General features: G+C 41.0%; 1 protein-coding gene across 2 annotated transcripts; it reads right to left on the bottom strand.

Annotated features, from left to right (window-relative positions):
- Positions 1-501: 501 nt before the first annotated feature.
- On the bottom strand, positions 502-23,529 carry MMRN2 (multimerin 2). Of its 2 annotated transcripts, XM_027734613.2 has the most exons (7): positions 22,978-23,529; positions 12,206-12,328; positions 11,136-11,242; positions 9,521-9,586; positions 8,097-8,270; positions 5,114-7,024; positions 502-4,089 (listed from the first exon to the last, which is right to left on the bottom strand). In XM_027734613.2, exons 1-7 carry the CDS (start codon positions 23,256-23,258, stop codon positions 3,701-3,703), a joined length of 3,051 nt encoding a protein of 1,016 aa, XP_027590414.2. In that variant the 5' UTR covers positions 23,259-23,529; the 3' UTR covers positions 502-3,700. The 2 variants fall into 2 exon arrangements, with proteins under 2 accessions (XP_027590414.2, XP_027590415.2); XM_027734614.2 differs by lacking the exon at positions 8,097-8,270 and having other exon boundaries at positions 22,978-23,528.
- Between the last annotated feature and the right edge of the window lie 1,473 nt (positions 23,530-25,002).

The following is a 25,002-nucleotide window of genomic DNA, read 5'->3' on the forward strand; positions in this document are numbered from 1 at the left end:
TAGTTAGCATCTTGGCACAGTAACCCTTTTTCCTACCGTTGTGGCTGTTCTGTCGCTTGTGGAATGTCTTCACTGATTACACTGATCGTGGTTGGATTTAAAACTGGGATTTTTACGTTGGTGTTACAGGAGGATGTAATGAAAAGAGGGAGGATAACTATGTGCACCTGTCTTTAACGAGCAGTTTTTCCTCCCCAGTGTTGTTTCGTGAGACGACCACAGGGTGATGCTGTATCCTAAAGACAGGAAGAGCCTTTGGAAAAAATTGGAGAGTGAAAATAAGTTCTACTGCCTGCTAATAATAAAGATCAAAACGTTATCCTTTATGTATAGGTATTTTTGACCTCTTTATAAAAATATGTTGCTAATGAGCTTGCATCAGTATCTAAGAACTGAAACAACTCTATTTAGTGACGTCTAAACACCCCACATGTATATTTGTGTGCAAGCCAAAAAGCAAACTGAGTAGTTAGTGAATTGAATCACAGGCTTTCAAATAAATTGGAGAAGTATCACTAATTTAATATAGGATCAGATATAATTCCATTGATTTCCTTAATCCCTTCTGCAGCTTTATCTTCAGCTTTTCCCGAAACACCACTTTGGTCTTTCTCAGTGGTGTCAATGCATTAAGTTCACATCAGCTGTGAATCTGAGCTGTGAGAGGACCACTACTGTGGGCTGACCACGTCCTGAGGCTGGTTCATGAGGGGTGACCTCCATGGTCTTCAGAGACTGGCTTGATGTGCGTGTCTGAAAGAGTTCACATGAATCTGACTGTAGAATTCAGGCGCTGATGGATCTATAGAAAGTAAAATTGTTTCTATACGATACAATCAGTAGTTGGATTTTGAGTAAAGTAAGGGGGTCATCTTAGTAATGGAAAAGAAAAAAACATGAGGAGACTTTAAAATGTGAAGTACTATAAGATACTGACATTCATAAAGCAGCAGAAGTTTCAGTAACAAAATAATTCCATGAAGGCATTAAGATGCACAACTTTCTAGCTTATTACAAAGCTTAGTGGTTTGATCTGGAAATTCAGGAACTTGAAGTATTGGCAATGTTTTCTGGCAGATTTCTAGGAAGTACTAAAAGCAGTTGGAAGCTTTTATTTTTAACTATGAGGCTCAGATTGACAGTACATGTATCTGTATTTTGGAGTGAGCACACATGTGGCCATCAGGCATGTTAGTCTGGTTGCTCTCCTCCGAGAGAAACTTAAGCAACTTGTCTGCTTTTACAGGCAACTCTTTTTCTAATGCCTATGGTCAGCTTCAGGTTGTTTTTTGTGTTTGGAAATTGCCCTGTTAATCCACTGAGCCAACCAATAGCTATGTTTTAAATTATCTTCATTAAATTGATTCCTCTAGTCCGTTGCCTAGAACTGCAGGTCATGGTGATGTGGCTGTGTTAATCTTACGGGAAAAAAACCAAACCACCACCCCCCCAAAAATGCAAGAAGTGGTTTAGGTGGAAGTTTATGAAAAATCTGGTGTATTACTTCAAAAAAAAACACAACCACAGCTCAGTAGCTTAATGATCTTGTTGCTTGACAAGGAAGTCAGTCTTCCTGGCTTATGCAACCAGTAGTGTTTTAACTTTCATTAATTTTTCACTTAAGAGTCTGAAAATGAGTCTTCCAGTCAAGTGTGTCTTCTTTGTATATGCAAGTGACTAACTTAAGCACATATTTGAAGAATACAAATATGAAAACATCTTTATATTAACATTTTTTTCACTCTGAGGTCAGTGATCTCTGAACTCACCTTGTGTATTCTTAAACAAAAGTAAACTCTGGTAAGGTACAAGGACACCAAACCTTTACAAGTCCTGTCTACTACCTGCCATGTCCTTTTCCAAGTAGCTATGGTATGGGTTTCATTCCAGTTGAAGCTTTCTGCCAAAGCTTTAAAAACAAGCAGTGTTTTTAAATATCTGCATATCCCTCATCTGTATTTAACTGTGGAACCGTCTGTAATTGGAGGAGCACTGGTAAAAAAAACATCTGGGTCACCCCAGTATAGTAGCTTTGTACTGAAAGAACCCAGTCTTACAGTTTGATGCTGCCCTTCAGTTCTGACATTTCACTGTTTACGTTTTTTTCTTCTCTTCCTTCCCTCAGATACCTGAACAATCTGTGGGACAGAAGATGACCCTGAGCTTGCAGGCAGTGTGTGCTGCCTGCTGCAGAGCAGTGTGAAATGTGGCTCTGTGCCAGATAAACTGGGACACTTGGCCTGTTAATCTCATGTGGAAATCAGCATTGGCCAGGAGGAGATGGGGGAGAATTTTTCATTGTTTGCTCTGTTGGATTTTTCAGGATGGAGAGTAGCAATCTTCTCACCAACTGAAACTGTTTTGTAGTTTTATTTCAGAAGATATGTGTTGTCTGCTTGTCAAACTGTTGCCCAAAGTGCAACATGTGTTGGTACCAATGGGTTGGGTTTTTTAAAAATTTTGTAGTTTAGCGTTGGTTTGAATACAAGTAGGTGGGGAGAAAAGCCCTTAACAGCAGGATAGATTTCTGTTAGAAAATGCTACCTTAAAAGGGCACAAATTACCTCTTCCTCAAAAATACTTGCAATTTCAAAGTGCATTTCGATTTGGCAAATTTAATTGCTTTAATATTGCTTTGTAAGGTGTTAGGGTAAACAAAGAAAAATACTACAATACTTGAACTTCTTTACAATGAAGATCTTTGGGATGCTTTATTTGTCAGAAGAAAAGCTTAGGACATGACCAGACATGGTCATTTTGAGATTTTTGGAAATTAAAAAAAAAATCCCAAGGTTCAAAAATTCTACTCCTTGGTTTACTCTTATTATAAATGTATATTCAACAATGAGAGCAGACCAATCACCTTGCCTTTTTGTTGTTGGTTTTGTTTGCTTGCTTGTTTGGTTTAAAAATACTTACTCAATGCAGGACTCTGGGCTGAATTCATGATTGTCTTCAGGATTATCTTTAGAAATAAACTGCGTTTTCACCAATATTTTAAAATTATTAAGATGTAATTCATCTTAATGTTATATTACTGTTAAATGTTTGCAGTGTAGTTGAAATACAACACAGGCCCAGAAACAAAGATTGGGCCATTTAGAATATTCTTGCTTGCAAATATTAGCAGAGAGTGAATCTTACTGGATTTGACAGATCTCTACTGGTGTTCCTGTTGTGCACAGACTTAAACACTGGAGTGAGTTGCAGAAGTTTCCAAGATAGTCTGTGACTGCCTGTGGTCCATAGAGAACTAAAAGGTAAAATTGCCCTGGCTTCTGGGTTTTGAGGTACCATTCACATAGTACCAGAGTTGCTATATGCAGTCCTCTCTAAAAATGTCTTCCTTGCCAGTGGTGGGGGTATTTGCCAAGGGAAAGGAGAAATTACATGCATTATAAGGGAAGAAAGTCCCACAAAACATTTAGGTGCAATTCTCGCAGTGGAAGGGTTTGGGAATGTGTGTGCTGATACATTTGGAGTCCAAACCATTAGCTTTTCACTTGAAAGAAAATCCCATTGCTGCTCATAAGCAACTAATCAAAAGCCAAACACTTCCAGAAAAGAAGCATGAAGACAAACCTAGGGTAGTGCTATGTTTAAACACATGCAGTAGGATTGAATACATCACAGATGAAGCAATAGTGAGTGGATCCATTGCATCTATGGAAAGAGATCAGTAAAACATAAATGTCACTATTCAAGTTTTAGATATTAGGAATCCACCCATAGTTGTCCCAGGTGGACTTCTCTTCACTACAGAGCCCTGCAGCAATTCAAAGCTCACTGTCTCCCCCTTCTCCATTTCTGCCATAGCAAAAGTAGTCACGGTGTTTCCATTTGGTGTTTTCCTCTGACTACTTGAGAGAGTTCTTTTGTACCCACGGCTAAAGGAGAGTTGTCCCAGTGCTGGTCCTGAACTAAACTCCACAGAGATGACAAACAGGTAGATGCCTTTATGTGGTGCTTTAAAGTGGCCATGCTCAGGGAAATAGCTGTTCCCATAATTAAAGTATGTTTCATTAAACCTCACAGGTTTTTCTTTATCCTTTCCTTCTGAGAATCCCACGTGGAATGCCACCAAGGAGTCTGAAAAAGAAAGAGGAAAAGGATTTTAGCAGCAAGCAGGTATTCTCTCCCCAGGGTCATCAGGATGGGAGATAAGGTGAAGCCCTGTCAGGCCTGATTTTTGTGTGCTTCCTTGCAGAGCTAAATGCTTGAAATGGGTATGTGTGTGGGATTAGATCAAATGGTTCCCTGGAAATACCTGAACCACTGCTCTTGGAAAAGTATAAGGTTAAGACCACCCAGAGGAAAAAAAAAAAAAAAGTAGCACTTTTTACTGTCCTAAAAATAAATTAGTTAAAAATATGTTCTTTGCTTATTCAGTCTTGACCAAAGTTTTGCAGCACAGATGCCTGAAGGGGATGATTTTTGCTCTGTTATTTGTCCATAACAAGGGCTACAATCATAAAAACCAATGCTGAAGCTGTGGTGGTTGTAATTACCAGGTCCTTATGGCCACCTGTTTACAGGGAAAGGGAACTGGCCAGTCCCAGTGAAGTATAAGCTGAAAACTTGTCTCTGAAGCTTAGTTGTAAGAGAGAGTGTGTGCTCTCTGGTCAGTCTGCCCTGTTTCACTTGTGCAAATTATAGCAGTTCATTTAATGTATCTGTCCACCTTGGGAAGGATTTGGTGCTTTGAGTACACTCCTTCCAGATTCAAATAACAGGAAAAAGAAGCAAGACCAGAAAGCCTAACACTCCACAGCAGCTTACAAAAATGCTACTGCATTAACATGAACATCTACAGACAAAATTGGTCTTCTAAACATCTGAAGTTGGATTAGTTCGAAGTCCATTTCCCAGCAGCTGTAATGGGTATAATTTTATTGGCCTCCAGCAAAATGCAGCAGAGTATCAACTCGGTTCTCACTCAAACTGCTTTTTTTGATGGAGGGGGAGGACTTAACTAATGTCAGAACTTCTCCCTCCAGCATCCCACAAGATACCTGGCAGATCTCATAACTAATATGTTCTGTGTTTGGAACTTGCAGCAGGGTCCTGAAAGAAATTAGACCTGCACATAAGCAAGTGAAAGAAAAGAACATACCTTTTTCCAAAAGTTCTGTGTGCACTGTATTTCTTCCACTTATCGCTTGCATATTTTCTCTGTGCTTCTCAGGCCTTTTCTTGTCTCTTTGCTTGTCTTGACCTTTCTGTTGCCTTCCCTCTTTTCTGTTCAGCATTGACTGAATCTTTGTAACATCCAGACTTATCTTTGAGGCAACTAATTCTTCATTACTTCCAAATAGCTTTTTAAAAATCAGCAGATGTTCGTCCAGATGCCGCTTGATGGTTGCTAAATCTGCGGAGAGAATCCCCACAGAACTGTTGAGGGGCTCGATTACATTTGCTATCGTGTGATTGCAGCAGAGATTCGCGTCACTTCTGGATTCACGACTCTTGATTGCCAGGCTCAGGTGTTTGATATCATTCTTCAGAGTCATGATATCGTTATAAGCCGAGCTGTCCAAGGAGTCGTCTTTGGCAGCCTCGTAGTTGGGTTCCATGTGCTCTCTGATGCTGCCTTGGCTGCTGACTTCGTCTAGAGTAGAGGGCGTTTGTGTTTCTTCTCTGGGGTGGTTGGGAGGTGTACGAGCATCAGGATTATTCTGTTGACCTCTCTCTGAGAGATGAGATCTCCTTGTAAGAGACTCTAAAGTCACGTTTTGTTCCTGGAGTTTATCTGAGATATGTCTGAGAGATTCTTGCAGCTCAAATACTGACGGTATTAGGATGCTAAAATCGTCTTCAAACAAGACATCTACAAATTCTTCTTTCAGTAAAGCCTCCAGTGCTACTTCATGCCGCATGGCATCTTCCAAAAGAGAGCCAAAAGAACTGTTGAGATACTTGATGTGTCTATGAATTTCTTCATCTTTCTTCTTCATCGAGCCTATGTCTTCTGACAAAGCTGTGACTTGTGACTGGAGCTGTCTGTTCTCTTCTTGACGGAGACTAAGAGACAGATGGATAGATGGGATAGCTGAGGAGAGCTCTTCAATTTCATTCCTCAAGAGATCTCTGAGAACTGACTCTAAGTGCTTCATATCCTTTAAATTTGATTGCGTGTCTTCAAGGGAATAAGTGATATTCTTTGAATCTTCCTCGAGTACATCAGTGTCAGAAGATATTCTCTGGCAATTACATTCCTCCATGTACCTCAACAGATCTGAATAGTTTTCCTGAAGGTTTGACAGAGTGTAGTTGAACTCTGATATTTGCCTTTCCATTGCTGCATTGTTTTCTTCCATAATAACTGATTTCTCAGTTAAAGTTATTGTAAGATCTTCTGGCCTATACTTCGAGATATTTTTTTTTAACTCCTTAAACCACCTCTCTAAAATTGCAATATTCTGAAAGGCCACATCTGACTCCATGTAAAGTTCTTTAAGCTGCTTTGCATGCCCTGCCAGAATGTCATTTATTTGTCTGATGGTTGTCTGGCTGTTTTCATCTTTGGGACCATGATGCAAAGAGAGTTCTGTTAAATTTCTTTCCAAAGTCTCCAGTTTATTTTCAAGGTTGTTTTGGTCTTGTTTCACCTTTGCTATGCTGTTGTTCAAAGCTAAGAAATGGGACTGCTGTATCTTATGAAACTTCTTGAGCTTTGTGTCAGTATCTGCCTTGATCATGCTGAGATTGTAGTGAATGTTGGCCTGTTGCATGTGCAGTTGGTTCTCTATATCTCTTTTCACCTGATCAGCTCTCACTATGTTTTCTTGGACTTTTGATTCAAATTTAGTTCCCAGCTCCTGGAATTCCTTCTTGGGCACAGAGCTCTCTCGGAATCTTTCTATGCTTCTCTTGTTGGCTTCCACATCATGGGACAGGTTTCTTACTATGTTGGAGAGGTTCTGTAAGCTCCTGTTGAAGCTTGCCCACATCGGGTTAAAATGTTTCCTTAGAAAATTCTCCACGTGGGGAAACAAAACTTGCTGCAGAAGCCTTTCCTGAGGATCTGTTAACACAGTTGAAAAAAATAATTTAATTAGATTTAAATTCTGGTTTTGGAACGCAACTTTATCTAACCAGAGTAACTCAAGTATGCATTTCTCCATAGTAGTTGCCATCTTACTTCCCAGATATTTGAACTCATGATATTGACAATTTTGACAATTGCAAAAATAGCCTAGTTTTAAATCAAAGTTACTGTAAAGCACATGGTGTCTATGAGTCTGCTGACAACAACTTAGACGTGTTGATTTCCCCATTTAGGTCTTAAAAATGATGCTTTTTGAAACCCTTAGACAGGCAGTTTTGCAAGGGGCCATAACTGTCCTTTTTCCCAACCGTTCTTAGTTGGTGAGCCCTTCCTTTTTTCACTGTGTCCTAATGTTGTTCTTTTTCTGATGCTTCACAAAGTTAGACAGCATCTTAACAGCTGAATATTCCAGGCCATGAGTAAATAACTTGAAAAATCTGAAATATCTGTACTAGGTGTGACTTATACTAAGGCTTGATTTCTAACATTAAAATTCAAACTTGAGTGCCTTTGAAGTTCACTGAGCACAGTAGTCTGTATCATTAGAAAACATTTCTGTAAGCCAGTGGCTCACAACAGTAGGTCAAATTCAGTAGCTTTTTTTTTTCCCCCACTCCTGTATAGGGCAGGAATAATGTTCCTGAGAAGGGTAAAATGTTTCATTTTTTTGTATAAACCAGTCTGATATTCCACACAGGAGAGTATATAGCATGAGTACAGAAAAAGAACAAAAACCACATCTAAACTCTGTATCCCTATAGAAGAAGCCACAGAAGCAGAATAGTAAGATGAACAAATTTTAAATGTGAGCAACCTCTTTATTCTTCAGTTAAGGCATATTCTGAAATTTGCCTTCTATCACATTTCCCATTTCAAGTTACTCTTGGGTTCCTTCATTTGCACTGGGATTGCACCCATTTTTTCTCTCTCTAGAAGCAACCAGCAGACCAAGGAATATCAGGGTATCTTTGCTTTCACGTTTTCTTCCTGGTCTGCGTGGTTCCACAGGGCCTATCTCAGGCTGGTAATTCTGCATCAGACCTCTCACCTGAATTGCTCTGGTTCACTTCTAACACCATGCTCGTACCGTTGTTCTCAAATAGCCTCTGTAAGTCACCTAAGTTGCTGACTGCTTGATGAATATCACTTTGAAGATCATCCAGTAAAGCCTCATGATTTTGAATGACTTCGAACATTTCTCTGGAATCCACTGATGTTGACACTAGTCACAAGATTGAAAAAACAAAGTCATGCAACGGAGTGCAGCGACCAGGCGACAGGTATTCATACCACACCTCTGAGAACACCTGTCTACTTTTTGCTCTGAAAATTTTACGCTGACATTTAGGGGGTGTGTTGGTTTGCGGCACCTTAAATTGTAGTTTCTTTGCAAAGAATATTTTGACAGTGATGAAAACGTAATGTATTTAAATATCTGCAAAGAACTTCAGCCACAATAGCCATGATGGCAATAAAATACTCTTTAATTAGAAACATCCCCATACCATAAAAATTTTTTGGAATACTAACTCCTTTCAAGCCATTGACTGAAAAGATAGCAAGGTTTAACAATCCAGAATAAAAGGAGAGGATGAAAGAGCAATTGAGGCATTCCACTGAGGAATCAGAAGCACAGCGTGTAAGCGTCAGAGCTGACTCATGGAGGGGCCCTTTAACTAATGTTGTTCTAAATAAGTACCCGTGAATTTCAGCTGTAGGTTTCAAAGTATACACTGAGAGCTGCTGAAACTGGGGTGTTCAAACTGTGCTATCCCAAGGGCTTCTTACCCTCCAAGGTTACCTTTGACCTTTAAATCTCTTGTTTTATATAATTCAGTTGTGCAAACCAGCTGCTTATTCGTTCAGTGCTGAGAGCATAATGTAAAGAAAACTCTTTCAGAGCTGCAGTACTATGCTGTGGCTAATTGCTAAAAGATACTTAATAGCACTGCAAGCCACACCATTTCCCAGGTGGTAAGGGACAGTCCTTGGTACTCAGATTGGTAGGTTGAAGTGCCTGAGATGCAAATCTTTGGTACCTCATAACAGTAAACTCAAAGCTACTGGGAGGCTGTTCTAAAACAGCATTTCTAGTGGGTTGTTTTTCTGGTAGAATTGTGAGCCCGGTGTGCTTTCCTGTGAATCCACTTGGCAGAGCAAGGGGTTAACATCCCTGGCACCAAGAGATGTAAGGCTCTGGACCAGCTGGCATTCTCCATTGGTATCACTGATCACCAGCCAGCAGACAGCTTTGAAACTTTTGGATGCTTTGTCTTGAGCATTTGTGTAGTGTTCTAGCAAAAGCCCTCATTTAAGCCAATAAACGTATTGTTTCAAAGCTTTCACAAATGATGCTTTCCCTAGAGAGATTGTCCAGAGTTCATCAGGTTAAAATGATTAAAATAACTTGTTCTTTCTGATCAGTGACTGAGAGGTAAAAGGGTGACAAACAAAATAACTTCAAGCACATACTGTGGTTTGAGAACTCTTCTTCTCCTCCTCCAATTTCAGTTCCTGGCACCGGAATAAAATTAGGATCTGCAATTGAGATGTGATAAAACTGTGAAAATGTTTTAGATGCAGAAACTACTACAGTTTAGCAAGACAACACAGAGGAATTTCATGTGTAGTGTAACAGATGTGGAGACAGGATTCTTGGGGAAAGACCATCTTGTCTGGAGAATTTTCTTTCCCTGCACGGACTTACAACATTGCATACATGGTAATGCTGTGCAGTAACGTGGGGGGTTTTAACTCATGCCAAATTATTGGTCCTAAGGAATTAGTCTATTGCAAATAGATGCCTTTTTTTTTTTTTTCTTTTCTGGAGGTCCCACCTAAAGATCTGCAAATTCCTCTTCCTTGTTCCACAGTTACCTGAACGTCCTGGTGGCACCAACAGTGACTGATGAGATGATGATGGAGGAGCTGCTATTGGTCAGTGAGTGTAACAAAAGAGAGACTAAACTAGAAGCACTGCTTTTGGTAGTATCTTTCCAACATTAAAAATGAAGTTCAGGCTGAGGCACCACATAGAGATAAATCTACAAGTCAAAGCTATCTGTGAAGAAAAGCAAAACCTACAGAGACTTTTATCTGTGGAGTCTGTAGGTGAGTTAGACGTGAAAATTTTCACACGTGTTTGCCTTTTTTTATTATGGTTGCCTTAATTGCTAGAGGGAATTATCTTTTATCCATTTAAATTCCCTTAATTCCATTTAAATTCTTAAATCTGTTTTAATTCTGCTTTTCAAGTCTTATTTGCTAAATCCTGCCAATGCTATTTTTAAGCCACCATTTAGTTTTTAAACCACGCTGTCTCCCCTCTCTTTTATTTAGCAGCTGCACAGATCAGAGAGTCATTGAATGGTTTGGATGGGAAGGGACCTTAAAGACCACCCAGTTCCAACCCTCCCACCATAGTAGGGAACCTTCCACTAAACCAGGTTGCTCAAAGCCCCATCCAACCTGGCCTTGAACAGTTCCTGGGATGGGGCATCCACAGCTTCTCTGGGCAACCAGTGCCTCATCATCTTCATATAAAGAATTTCTTCCTAATATCTAATCTAAACCTGCTCCCTTTCAGTTTGAAGCCCCTTGTCCTGTCACTGCATGCCCTTGTAAAAAGTCCCTCTCCATCTCTCTTGCAGTCCCATTGGGTACTGGGAGGTGTGATTTCCTGAGCCACATAATTTCATCCTATGAACTGACCACAGGGGCGTTTCACATACTAGTGTAGCTTTCTGATGTCACCAGTTTCTACCTAGAATTAGGTATTCCTAGATGAACTTGTCTAGATGGACATCTGGCAGGCTCCCCTAGCAAATCAATATCTTTCTCAGTGTGTAAAGATTACAAAGGTTGCTATTAACAGAAGAATACGTAGCTCATGCTAATTAACTACTAATTTCAGATGATTACAACTACTTCTTATCTCAAAGTATCAGTGATTTGGGGCATATCAGACCAAATAAAACAAGGCACCGATTCTGAAAAAAAGGCAAAAGCAAATAGACAAACTTATTTTTTGCCGTCGTGCCTGGCATTTAGTCATTCATTCTCACATTTGTTCTTTAGCTTTCCTTACCACGCTGTTCACAGTCCTTGCCAATAAATCCAGGGCAGCATTTCCACTGCAAAGACTTCAAAACCTTCTGTTTCACTTGGTAGACTGGCTTCAGAGCTGTCCTGTACCTGCGGAGTAACAGGCTGGGTGTCAGATTGGAAGTTGTTGTCAGCGGGTGGCACTTGGGTGCCAAGTGTGTCAGAGATGACTAGTGCAGAATGCAGTTAAGAAACTTGTCATAATCTCTATCACTGCTACTTAGCAAAGCATATGGGCAGTCCACAGCAATTTTTTTTCCTTACATAAGATTATTTTTCAGGATTACTGTTTACAGCAGGAGGTGTGTGCACGTTCGTATGTGCAGTCAGAGGCTCCAGTGGTCAGCCTCACGGTCACCAAGGAAGATACAAATCTGTTAAAAACTCCCCTGGGCATAATGATGAAACTTTTTTTTGTTGTTCAGAGAAAGTGAAATTAATTGTATTAGCAAATAACAAAAGCATTTTTGCAACCAAATACCTACACAGATGTGAGGGCGTGTAGATGATAACTAAATATAATTTAACACTTTAAAAGTGTGTGTGAGTCCAGCTTAAAAAAAGTGTGTGTCTCCCAGCTTCAAATATGTACCTTAAGATACACTACTGGCTTTCACTAGTACTCCTTGGGCAGCCAGACCATGTGAAAGAACAGTGAGCATCTGAGGATTTGCAGTTCTGACTCCTGCCATATAAATGGTCTCTGATGGCCACAGACGGAGAGATTTAAGTTATGTGTGTATATTATGACCTGAGAATCATGGAAAAGGTATGGTCTCTGTATGTTTTCTGAACGGGTGGGAAGATATGAAAAATTGCTTAATCATCTTGTAGTCCTGTACTTGGTGGCTTGGAAAGGCAGTTGTTCTCCCAGGTTACTTAAATGCCTGATCACCTTTAGGTACATAAATGCAGCCCTACATCACTTCAGTATTAAACTGTGTTGATGCTTTAGTTCTTTTTAGAATGTGTCATTCAACACTGTTGAAAACATCGTCTAGATACGTCAGAGAAAATTCTGTTTTCTTCAGTGGTTTTATTTAGGATACTTACATGATCTTCTGGCAGTCAGGGGTTCCATTTGGACAGGGCTGTTGGGAGTTGACAATGTACTTCTCCTTCATGCAGGCTTCTATGTATGTCACCAGCCGGGACTGCGTGAAGGAACACCAGTTCCTAGCGGAAGAAAGACATGGGAAAAGAGTTTGAAGTAGATCTTGTTGAGTCTCTGGTTGTAACAGTGCCAAGGACGAATGAAATGCAGAAGGACCTTCTATTTCTTATGTTTTCTTTTTCCCAGCTGTCTGATGAGGAAAGTGGAAAATGCTTCAGAGCTTCTCCCTCCACTCCCAATTCATGTGTTTTCATTTGAGATGTTTATCTGAGTTTGTAAGGAAGGGGCTGATTGTCTGCATTAGTTCCATTTCCAGTCCTTTCATTTAGGAGGAGAAATTTCCAACCCATGATAACCTGCAGGTTAATATCACTTTAAATGTCAAATTGCCTTTCTAGGCATGTTGCCATTTCAGATGCCTAATGACTGACTCATCAGGTTGAGGCAGACTGGTTCTGAAAATTTAATCTGGCATAAACTCCATTAATAATGTCTTCCCAAGTATTACTTCTTCAGGATAATATAGTAATTGATTGGATTTTATTAATTAAGCCAGCTTTGAAATAATTTCTCCTGTCACCTGCAGGAAAATGATACTGGAAAAAAAGAGGCTTGTTTGCTTGGGGTTTAGTTTTATGGTTCTAGCAAGGACAAGTGAGTTTTAGTAGTCTGATAAATTTTCCAAGTAAAAATTATATAGGCAGCTATTAATCCCAGTGTGTAGGTGAGCCTCTTCCTTTTCAAGAGTTTAAAGTCACAACTTGGAAGGGTACTGTTGGCTGAAGTCTGATGGTTAAAATCCAAGGCCAGAAAGGGCAGGAAGTGAGGAGGAATAACTATAATGGAAACAGCTGAACTTTAGGCAATATATTTTTAAGTGGGAATACGGGAACCAAATCTCTGACAATCAGCATATATGGAAAAAGTTTGCCCCTGTGAGAGAGTCACTAAAACAATGGGGAACCGAGTCCTGCACAAAAGCAGAAGCTGCGACCGCAGCGGCCGGGCAGCCAGGAGAAGGGGAGGAAGCTGCAAGGAAGCTGGAGGCATCAGGATAAAAGGGCAGAGAGCCCAGGCTAGCTGGGAACAGTTCACCAGGCTTGCTGGGACGTAGCCTGTTTTGCTCCCCCGTTTCTTAAGGAAAATGTGATTGAAATTTCAGCAAGCACTCACACGAGCAAAACTCTTCATCTCTTAGAAGCAAGGGCAGGAATGTGGCAAAGCCTACAGCACTGGGAGAGGAAAGGAAGCTGCTGCCTTTGTTGCAACTTCAAGCCAAAGCAACTTGTTTGATGAACTGTAGCTTTAAGGTCTTTGCAAGTTGTTGCACCTATGACCAATGGGGGTCTTGGTTCTTATGGGACTGAACCAGAAGACAAATCCTCAGTTTTTTATTAAAATACTGCTCTTTCATAATCAAACACTCTGCTCGTGTCACTGGGCCACTCAGTAAAAGCCAGCAGACCAGCACACGTGCTCTGGTGACATCTGTCTCCAAGGTGTGCCTAAATCTGCCAGGCTTTATAAGGCCTGCAGTGCTTTTCAGCAATTAGTGTTCAGTTAAATAACTCTGAAACAGAGACCTGGTTTGTGCCTGGGCTTGGGCTGTCCTTTCTCATGTGCTTGGCAATGCATAGCTGGGAGAGGCTTTCCCCCCTCAGATCCTCTCTGCTTTTTTCTTGGGGAAATAAAGTGCCCAGGCACTGGAGCCTCACTGGTATCGTTGCTAGGTGCAGGATTCCTGGCTCTGCCAGCAGGACGGCTGCCAGATCCAGGCAGGAGTCTGCATTCAGTATGGAAACCTCCTTTTAAAACAGGATTCTTTAGCTTTGGGGTTTTGTTCTTTCCTAATGAAAACAATCCACACCCTATGAATCATCATCTGGGCTGATTTTATTTTTTTTCCCACAACATGCAGCTCCCAAACAAGTCCTTGGAGTAATTTAAGCCATATAGAGCTGGGCCAACTGTTCACGTGAATCAACTTGTGTGAGCAAGAATTAGGCACTGTGTGACTGTGAGTGTTCTTGCTGATTGCACACAAGGATTTCTTTTCAAAACATGTTAGTGTTGGAGGCACCTGGTGGCTTCCTGCTTGTAGAAAGGGGTTATCTTCTATTAGAAATTGTGTCAGTGGTTGATCCCAACTTAATGCCTGCTTTGGACAGTTGCTGGTATTATACAGAGTGAATAGCATGAGAAAAAAAAGGGGGGAGGAATTTGATAGATTCTCAATAGAAACTTCCTTTAATGCTGGTCACACTTCTTTATGTCCAATTTTCTTTACTATCTGTTCACTAGTTCTCTCTCATTTGATTTTAAAAGCTTAAGATCAAATCTATGGAGCTGAAGAGCTGCATAATATGATGTTTTGGGTTTAATCACAAAAACCTTTAGTGGTTTTGAGTTCCATAAAGCTTATCAACATTTATTCTTTCCTCAAATAAGTAGATAAGGCCTGTAATGAGCTGCAATATAGATACACGTGCCCAAAGATGAATACTTCTATTGCAGTATTTTTTGCACATCTTGTCAAATGCTTCCTTTAAGGAAACTTTGCTATCTGTAACTAAAAATACTCCTTAAGTGCATTAACCTCCAGGGAAAATACGTCATTCTTTAACGTTAGGTGCAACAGTGTAAAAGACTGAGAAGGGCTTGATCTAAAGTTCAGGGAGGCTAGCAGGACTTCTGCTGGCACCAAAGGCTCTGAATCAGGCTATGAAGTTTCAAAGAGCTGCTCCCTCACAAATAGCACTTTCTTTCTTCGGCTGGCTTCTGGAACACAGCAGCTTTGTGTTTGTGTTCTGCTGCTGCATTTTTTTCTCTTTGTAACTATGTCGCCTCATTCACTGAGTATATAACCGACTTAACACCCTCTGCTTTTATTCTCCTTAATACAGTGTCCTTTTGATGCAAGCTTCTGCTGCCAAGGAGAGAGAGGAACAGAAAGAAGCTGCTCATGTGAGGAGAGCAGAAGAGCTTCCTCTCCAGTCTGGTGAATGGTAAAGTCTATCACAATGCTGCAAGTCAGAGCAACGCTTGAGGGAGCCCTAGCAAATTCAGGGCTACAGAGGTTTCGGTTTTTTAGTAGCTTTTCCTGCTTGACGTTCCATGCAAATTAATCCTTTTTTTTTATGCCAGGAAAAAAAGTATTTGAATAATTTTCTTTGCTAGACTAGTTGGGTTTTTTTCCTAGGCTTCATTCGAATTATGAATTCATCTTACTGAATGGAGCCTTCACTTGCATCTATCCCCTTATGCCTTGTTTTGAGGCAACTGTATTCTTACATCTGAGGTTAAATATATCTGATGACAAAGCATTCTGTTTATAAATAAAGTGCAGTAAAAATGTAGGTTAGCTCAAGCTCTTTTTATCTGAAGCTTTTAGGAGTTTAAAAACAGATATTAAGATGATCTTCTCCTTATGGTGGATAATACTTCTGCTTTTACTGAAACATAGCAAAATACAAGCAGTTTTTTCTCTGTTTCTAGGATTAGGCTGGGCCACATTATGTCATAGAAACAAAACAAAACCCACAGAACCAGGATATAAAGTTAGACGGCTGCTCTGCAGTAATTGGTGCTCTGCTCAGATGAATACAGGGTGGTCTCTTTTCTTCATACACGGACAATTGCAGCATGTTAGTGAGTGTGAGTAATGCTCCCCAGCTCAGCTAGGCACTTACATGCTTTAGTTTTCTTAGTGACATGTTCTCTTCATTGGCACGCCAATGCATAATTTTAGATCTTTCCTAGGTCAGTGGAATTTTTACCTGAACAAAAGCTTCAGGACTTCAGGATGTTGGGGTTTTTTCATGAGTTTTGTTATTCCTTTGGCTGTACTAGTACAACTGAGTTGTCCTTCACACATCAGTTTCCTTAAGTTTCTATTCTCAAAGAAGCGAGTTTCTATAATTAGTCTGAAAACTCCTGTCCAGCCAGTCCTGTGTCTGTCACTGACAGTGTGCAAAACTTTTCAGGACCACAACACTTCCCTATACAGCACAAAAGGCATCAGATAATCAATTATTGCTTCTTAAATGTGCTACAAGAAGACAGTAGAGGACTATGTTATTTCAATTTAAACATATCATTTTCCACTGACTTGTACAGAATAACTCCTGATTTGTACCAGTTGAAGTAGAATAAAAGAGTGAGGCATTAGCTGTGAAATAATCTGTTGGGTTTTTCCCTCCATGCAAAGTTCTCACTGACAAGAAAAAGCAGCCTCAAAAAACAGAGGTAAAGTACCACGTTTAAATTAGTCTAACCTAGGACTGTGCATGTCAGTATTAAGACTGACATATCTTTTTATTTCTTATGGATTGCAGGAGGTGTTCAGCTGTTGGAAAAGGTGCTGCCTCTCCAAAGCAGCACACTGTGCCACTGGGGTTTTAATTAGCAGACAGCAAGTGAGGGCTATTGGTCTGTCAGTGAATTTTCCAGCTCTTCCCAGGCAGCCAGCAGCCCTTTATTAGAATCAGACAGGAGAAATTCTCATATTTCTCTATGTTTCCCTTAGACTGAGTAGAGCTCCCTCTCAGGCAGAGTCTGGGATCTTCCTGTGACTCAGCCAGTCTTGTTTTCACTGGGGTTAGAACAGAGTGATTGATTTGCAGTTCACCTTAACAAACTGGGCTGAAAAGAGTGGCAGTGGTGGTTCCAAACACGTGGATTTCCATACAGTGCTGGAAGTCTTCCAGAACCCTGAGTTCCACTGGGTGAATGCAACTTTTATTCCAACAGTAGTGCCACTTAATCTGTTGGGATAGTCTTGTCCTGCAGAATGTCCTAAGAACTCAGTGCAGTGAAGGCTTTCAGAGCAAATCCAGTCCTGAACCTGAAGCCTCACTGGGAGCAAGAGTTCAAGAGACATCAGGCTTGGCTGGGAGCTGGTTTTGAGCCAAATCCAACTATTTTACAAACTACTTCAGAAAAATAAATGCAAGAGGTTTTTCCTCTTCAAAAGCATCCACAGCCATTACCTCACTTGTATTATCCTCCCTGCAAGAGAAGCTCTACAGCCTGTTCAGAGGGCAGCTTACACTTGGATTTCATCCTTTGATTCCTGCAGACTGAAGTTTTCCCCTAGTGTAGCCTGATCACTTGTCAGACCCTGTCTGGAAGCAGAAATTGCAGCCAGTGGCCACCTACAAGCACAGCTGTGCTGATGCCAGTGAGTCAAGAATGTGTGGGAAGACAGACTTCCCAGATGTCACATGCTCAGGGTGCAGGCAGTGTGTGCCAAGGTTTGCCCTGGGCACGTTTTGGGCTTGAGTGTGGTTTGGTTCAGGGTTGCCCACTGATCACCCATTCAAGGGCTACTGACCTGCACATGTAGGAAGGTGTTGGATCCACGTGGTGACAGTGCTGATGGTGGGTTTGTGGCTATGCTGAAACAAGAGATCCCTTGCTATCCGCTGAAGGAATTAATTGCTGCAGCTTGGAGTAATGAGCTGTGAAATAAATCAATCCCTTGGGCACAGAGGGCTCGATAACTCCTGTGCTGCATGCAAGGAAGCTGTCATTGCATCAAACAGGCTAATGGAGAGCTGTTCCACCTGCAGCTGGGCAGCTCAGTGACAGCCAGATATTGGAAATTCCCTGAAGTCCTGAGAGGAGCCAAGTGCCTAACTTTGATAGGAAACCATTGCTTCTGTTGATGTACTTGGCACTGTGATAGCTATTGTTGAGCACTCAGGTAGTTCCACTCCTTCGCAGGATGTCAGGGGCTGAAAATCACATTTTAGCTGCATTTAATTCCAAAATGTTTTATTTTAAGCATATGTTCTGTGCCCCTTTGGTGGGAAATCCCAGTATTCCATAAGCTTCCTACAAAAGCCCCTGCCTTGTTTTGAAGAAATAGATGAGTCAATGTGAAACTGGTCTTAGTTAAATCAACGGATTCTTCCTGTAAAAGCAGACAAAAAATAAGCTATTAAGACTGAACATTGTTCTGACTTCCCTTAGAATGATTTAGGTTTTCTCTGCTGGTCTACACTGAGGAGGATAGTTCTATATTTTGACATACTGGGTAACCATGAGAAGAAGCCTGCTTCTTTGTGGCTTCTTGATGCTGAATTACATAAAGAGATGAGTGTTTCAGTGAGATAACAATGCACCTGGTTGACATCAGGAAACCTTCCTCTAATCAAGGGTGACTTCACAGAATAGTGTGTCCGAAACTCAAACTATGTTAATGCAATTAAGGATTTGCTTAAGCTGAAGAATTCTGCCTTTCCAGTAGATCAGGTGGTGGTGGTTGGGGATTTTTTCCTTTTGTTTTTCTTTTTGTAATTGTGAGAAATATCCCAGGAGATAATATCAAGTGTGTGTGTGTTGGTGTATTAAAGAGAAAGAAGGAAAAGTAAACTACCTACCCAGCTGCATGGCAAACCCAAAACAGGGGCTACTTGGCAGTGATTACACTTTTGGAAAAACAGAGGAGTTCTGTGAGCCTTTGTCACAGGCAGGGAAAAGAGCCGTAGTTGCTCTCCTCCTTCCCTTTTCATCACCACAGTCCATTTCTCCTCTACTGTGTGAGCCATTCTTTTGGGAACCAGCTCCATCAGCAGAGGGGGAGGGTTAAAAATAAATTCTGCTTTTCCTAAGATTATTTTTAACCTGGAATGCTTGAGTGATCTAGTTTACAGTGTTACTTGACAGACAGGTCAGGCTAAGTGAGGGTACAGGCAGCTTTGGGCTTTGCTGTCAGAGCTAGCGTGTGCCTTTTACGTGCTTCATTTGTCCTGGTTTTTTAATGAAATATGAACACTAAGTGCATGAAACCTGAGTTGTGAGCCTGGCTGTTCTTGATGTTGCAGGCATGTGGATTTCTCATGCTTGGTGCTGAGAAAAGACAGGAGCACTAATGGTGCTTCAGTGCAGTGCTTGATTAGAGAATCTGTTTGTAGGGAGAGAAAACAAGCTCTTCTAAATGTAATTACAGTAGGGGTCTTTCCATGGATCTCTGATCAGAAGAGGTAAGCTCATGGCAAGGGCATATATAGATAAGATGGCATGTTCTTCCCAGGGTCAGGAAACCTTTCCTTTCAAAGGCTGTCACTGTGATCCAAGCCCACAAGCAGCCACATGAAGAGGGACATGTGTGCCCAGTTCTGTCTGCCCAGGGCTGAACTGTACAGCTTAAGTAGCTGGATACTTCTGTAGCCCCATCCCTCAGCATCAGCTCCCCTGAGTCAACTCAGCACTGTGCCTTGCTCAGACCTCAGACATGTGTCATTACCAAGTATTTGGAGGAAGTGGCTCTAAAGAAGGAAAAGTCTCTGAGATGGCTTGTCAGCGTAGGGTGAGTTTTCACAAGCTATCAGGTGTGTCAGCCACGTTGCAGTTGTCAGGATAACAATAGTAGTGTCTTCTCATTGGTGTATTTATTGTCCCTTTCAATATGACCTTATCAGACAGCAGTTGGATTGGTTACACCTAGTGGTAAGAATTAGAGTGGGTGATGAGCTAATGCAAGCTCTTATTTGATATTTGCTTTTAGAACTTCCTCATATCTGGTCATGTCCCAGGCAGCTTTTCAAGCCTCAGTGTAGCTGCCTGTATCCACACACAGGAAAGCCACCAGTAACAACAGTGTCCCTGTGAAGTTCTGCATTAGGCATCTATTTAAGGGAAAAGAAGAATGAAATATATTTAGTGTCTGTTTTGGGTATTATGTATTGAGAACCTGTTTTGCTGTTCTTACTCTTCATCTTCCATTGCTAAACCAGATGCTAATATAGTCCAGCAATTCTGGAGTACAGATCTCTTGATTTCCCTTTTTAATTCTGCTGAAAGTTTGGGTGCGTGTGGATCCGTTTACCTCAGCAATAGAATGAAATATCTAAAGTGAAACCAATCAGCTCATATGAGACAGCTGCTGGGGAGAAAAGCAGAATAAAAAGGTGATTTCCTTTGGAAAAATGGCCTCTTCTGATAGTTTTGATTTTTGTAAGTAACACGTACAAGCATTTGTCCACTTGGAACGTGCAGAGCTTCTCCTTTTCGCTCAGGTACAAGCAACAGCTGAGATGCTAAACTGTCAAGTAGTTCTTCTTCTAAAGAGTAGTTGAAACAAGAGGATTATTAGCCATGTATTTCTCTTTTTTAAAAAGTCACCTAAAGGCCAGTGACTTCTCTGATGATTTTTATCTTTTAAAACTCTTAAATTTATAATCTTGTTTTTCTTAGAGGAATTAATTAGCAAAATAACATATCCAAGCACTTCAATGGTATCTATTGAGTCATTTCATCTTACATGGTGAAGCAGAAACCAGAGGATTCTGCCTGACTAATACCTTGGACTTACTAGTCATGATGGTCTCAATTATTTAAATAACAAATAAACAAATAACTTCAATGTAAAAAATAAGACTATACATTTTTAAAAAGGTAAGAATATTTTGTAACAACCACTATTCCTAATACGTGGGGAAAATAATAAGGGGTTGAACAAAACACATCTAATTTTTATTTTTTTAAAATAGCGAGAGTCAAAACTTTTCATTAAGTTACCATAGATTTTTGTTTCCTAGTTCTGAAAAGAAAGTATTTTCTTATTTCAAAAGCAAAGTATATGTAAGACATAATTTTGGTAGAATATTATTCTCCACCATCCTGGGCTTTTTTTGGCATGTCTTTTGCACTTTTGGGGGCATGTCTTTATCTCCTTATATCTCTTCATTCCTGTGTAACTCCAGATAGTTTTCCTTTTGTTCTCTCCCTTAGAGATATAAACCCAGTTCCTCGATGTTTTTTTCCACAGAATGTGTCACACTTGTAGGGAGGAAATACCAGATTCATGACAACATCTTGTCTGTGCATAGCAGGGTAGTGCAGCCACAGCACCTGACATGCACTTGAGGACTTCACGCTCTGAAGGTACTTTGCTTCAACCATTTGCAATGACTTTTAGAATCTGGAGTGTGGTTACAAGGGGAATTGTGTTGTCCCTTCTTACTCACACTCTCTCCCCTCTCTTTTGGACATAATTCCTCTCAAAGTCTCAAATTTCTTTCATGAGACCTCCCAGCTGCCTGGGCTTGTGTGTGCTGTAAGTGTGACAGCTCTGCAAAAGAACAAACACCTTAAAGCTACTGCCAGGCTAGATTTGAATCGCCTGTAGTCATCACCATGGCTTCATAATTGGGAAGAATTATGATTTGATTCATTATGCAACTATGTCCATAAAAGAAGGAAGTATTTCTCTCCTCAGGAGGAAATTAGGATGAGTCATAGCTGGTGTTGAACTGAATTAGACAAGGTGGTGCCGAACAGAGTCACATAGAAAGGAAGAAATCCTGATTAGGGTGGTACATTACAGCATCTTGCTGACCTAGGATGCACCTTTTTACACCATTGAATTTTCATAGTACTTGGAGTTTTCAGAATGCTTTTGGCATTTTAACCAGCAATCAAATGATTACCACCTTGCAGTGTAACTTGGAAGCCCAGAACATCACTTAGGCTTTGCTTCCTTCTTTTGACAGTGTCTGAAATGCGTTATCCAGGAGTTGTTAATTAACAGAGCACGTCATTACCGAACACTACCCATCATGAAACTGGAAGTGAACACTTACAGGCTCTAGAAAGTGACTTGGGGCTATTGGTGGGAGGTACAGATTTATGGAAAGATGGAGTATGAAAGGCAGCAGGGTTTTAATACATTCACCATGTTACATGCAGAAGGGAGGCCTTAATTACATGTAGATGAGATTGGAAACAAGACTGCAGAGTTTAGTTTGCATGAAAGGGAAGCATGACATGAGCAAAGTTTTATAGTCTCTTTCCATCTCCCTTTTTTCCTTTCTCAAGAGCATTTAAAGGGAAAAATACAGGGCATCCTAAAGCACTGAGCTGTGAACAGCACTCAGTGTGCTGCTGTTTCAGCTCTCCCAAACAGGGCTCTGCAGTACCCATCCATCAGGGCTATGAAAGATTCATTCACTGTCCTGCTTGGTTTTCATCTGTTTTAAACATTTAGAGACCTACTTACAAGCCCTGTAAAACCATACACAAATCATAGGGTTTGGGAATGTTTCTAGTGAAGTACATGCCTTTTCCACTCAGGATGGCTACTCTTCTGCTACAGATTACCATGAAAAGCATTTCACTGGCATGAAAACCTTTTGTGGGGGAGGGCATGTGGAATTTGTAGTCATTTCCATGCTTATTTATTATTCCTTACTTTGTTATATTTACTCCTCACTATTTTTATTTTGTTAATATCCTGCCGTTCTCTTTCCCTCTCCATTTCCAAGGCCCAAGTCTGCAGGCAGGCACATTTTGCTGATGGGCAGAGGTTGATTCAATCAGCAAAAATAATCAGCATTGGTTCGTGATAAGAAAACATGAGTAAATTAACTTCCTCTAACACTGCTTTGCCAGAAGTAGTGTTCTGTTTTGTGGTGCTGCAGCAGAGCTGGAAGGCTTCACATTTGCCAGGTGTGTCCAGACCCCTAACCCCATTCTGCTGTCTCAGACTAAGCAAAGAGCCCATCCCATCTGTGCTTTCATCCTCCACAAGCGATTCAGCTTTCTGTTTGTGTACCTAAAGCATTTAAACTGCTCCTGTTTGGATATAGATTGACCCCTAGAAGCTAATGTATTTTAATGAGGAACTTCTATTGAAAATGATCCTGTATCAACAGGATATAAAGGTATCACAGAGGATTCACAGAGACAGACACACTGGGGTACTTACCCATTTCGGGACTGTGGGCTCGCAGCTTCAAAATCCCCTCTCTCTTCCTGGTGTGAGGAAATCACACTTGAAGGGTAATCTTGAGTATCCTCCCTGAGCCCTTCTGCCTCCCAGTAACCTTCTTGGTGTGACAGAGGAGTCCTCTGGGGGTATGCAGAGGTCTCATAAACTCGTGGCTCTGAGCTGTGCACCGAACCATCATGATGTCCACGATGGTCTGAGTGCTCCACCAGCTTTGCCAATCCTATTGTATTACAGAGCAGCAAAAGCTTCACCAGCATCCTGGGGTTTTTCCCACCCAGTTACACCTGTCTCTTGTTCTTTCCTCTGAAGCTCGGCCCGAATTGATTCAGAAATGCCCCAGCGATTTTCTTTAACTGGAAAGTTGGAAGAAGGAAGGAAAAAAAAAAAAATTTTGTAACAAAGAGCGGAAAGAGCTTTCGACCCTCCCAGCTGCTGTGGAAACGTCCGTGGCTATCGAACAATGTCAGCCTGGTTCCTGTGTGGGGCTCAGGCGTCTCTGACAGGGGGGAAAAAAAGGTGGTAGGAATATAGCTTATTCAGGGAACTTCGGAGCTCGGCTGCCTTCTAAACTTATCTGTGAACAGGAACTCGGCTTTTATCAACTGCCTTCTCCCTCAGGCACAGGAAAAGGATGTTAGCTTAAAGGAAAGGAAGAGAAAAGAAAGGAAAGAAAATACTGAGTGGTGTAACAGACTCTCATTACAGTGCCAGAAAATGTTACAGACCTGCTTGCTCCAGTGCTGCACATGGGGGTTTTTCTACAATTTAAAGGCTGAAATATCTTGGCTTTAGCAGCAGAATATTCATGGTATGTATGATAAATTACGGGCATTGAGGGACTCAGAGCAAGTGCACAGTAAAAAAGAGCTTACAAATATCCATTCTTGTGTGACCTTTGCAAAGTAGCTTTGTGAATCATACTCTGTTCCCATCAAAGTGGAAGATTTTCATGAAGTTGTCCTTCAGAGAGGTCAGGATAATTGGGCATTTTTAAGAATTTCTGTTTGGGTTGTCATCTCTGGATCTCAGGCCTAATTTTTTTGTGCATTTTTAGTTAGTGTTATAGAAAACCACTTGCCAAGAGCTGCTGTCAAGAGCTACCTCTGTCAACACATCCTAATAATAAATTAAAAAAAAAAAAAGGGCTGTGGAGGTGGGTTGTAGTTTTGTTGCTGGTTTTGCTTTGCTTGATGGTGCTGCTTTTAGTTTTGTTGCTTTCATGAACTGTGTTTCTTTCTTCACTGTCTTGCAGAGTGATGTGCTCTGGTATTTTTAAGAATAAAATGAGGGAAAATGGTGCTCCACTGACAGAACAAGTGGGAATGCTGGTGCAGGACTGCTAGGTCATGTCTCGGTTCGAATGATGAGATGCACAGCCCAAAGTTCAGTATGTCCTGCAGAGCATCAAATGCAAGGCTTTTATGGATTCCTTCCAATAACAGCTGAAAATAGAGGATAAAATCTCTCCAGGATTTTGGAAGGCCTTCTTATTAAAGGCTGTGAATTTTCATTTTCTCATTGCTAGCTGGATCTGCACCCCTCTCCTTCTGCCCTTATTTTCTGCTTAATGGGAGAACTCAGAGAAATGCAGAAATGCCCTTACTGGCCTGTGACAGACACTGCTGCCTAAGAGCAATTAAGCCCTAGGGCAGTGACAGCAGCACAGGGGGCCAGGTAGAGAGAGATTTTGCTAATTTTAAGGGCAAAACCTGCTCTTTCTGTAGCAGTCACTTCTCCAGGGAGATGAAATCATAAGGTCTGGACTGAAGACTGAAAAAAATTAGCAACTTCCCTCTGTTCCTTCCTGCTGCTTTTATTTCAGAATTGGGTGCATCCTGCTGTAATACATGTCAGTGTGTGAGTATTTCATGTCCCATGTTGCACATACAAATGTGCTTTTCTTATAAGTAACTGGATGTGACCTAAGCATTATGTTTGTTTATGTAATAAGACCATTATCAGGAAGGAACTGAAGCAAACGTGAGACCAAACAAGCAGCAG

The sequence above is a fragment of the Pipra filicauda genome, unplaced genomic scaffold (assembly GCF_003945595.2).
Source record: "Pipra filicauda isolate LSUMZ 115617 unplaced genomic scaffold, ASM394559v2 scaffold214_size1419223_pilon, whole genome shotgun sequence".
NCBI classification, from domain to species: Eukaryota; Metazoa; Chordata; class Aves; order Passeriformes; family Pipridae; genus Pipra; species Pipra filicauda.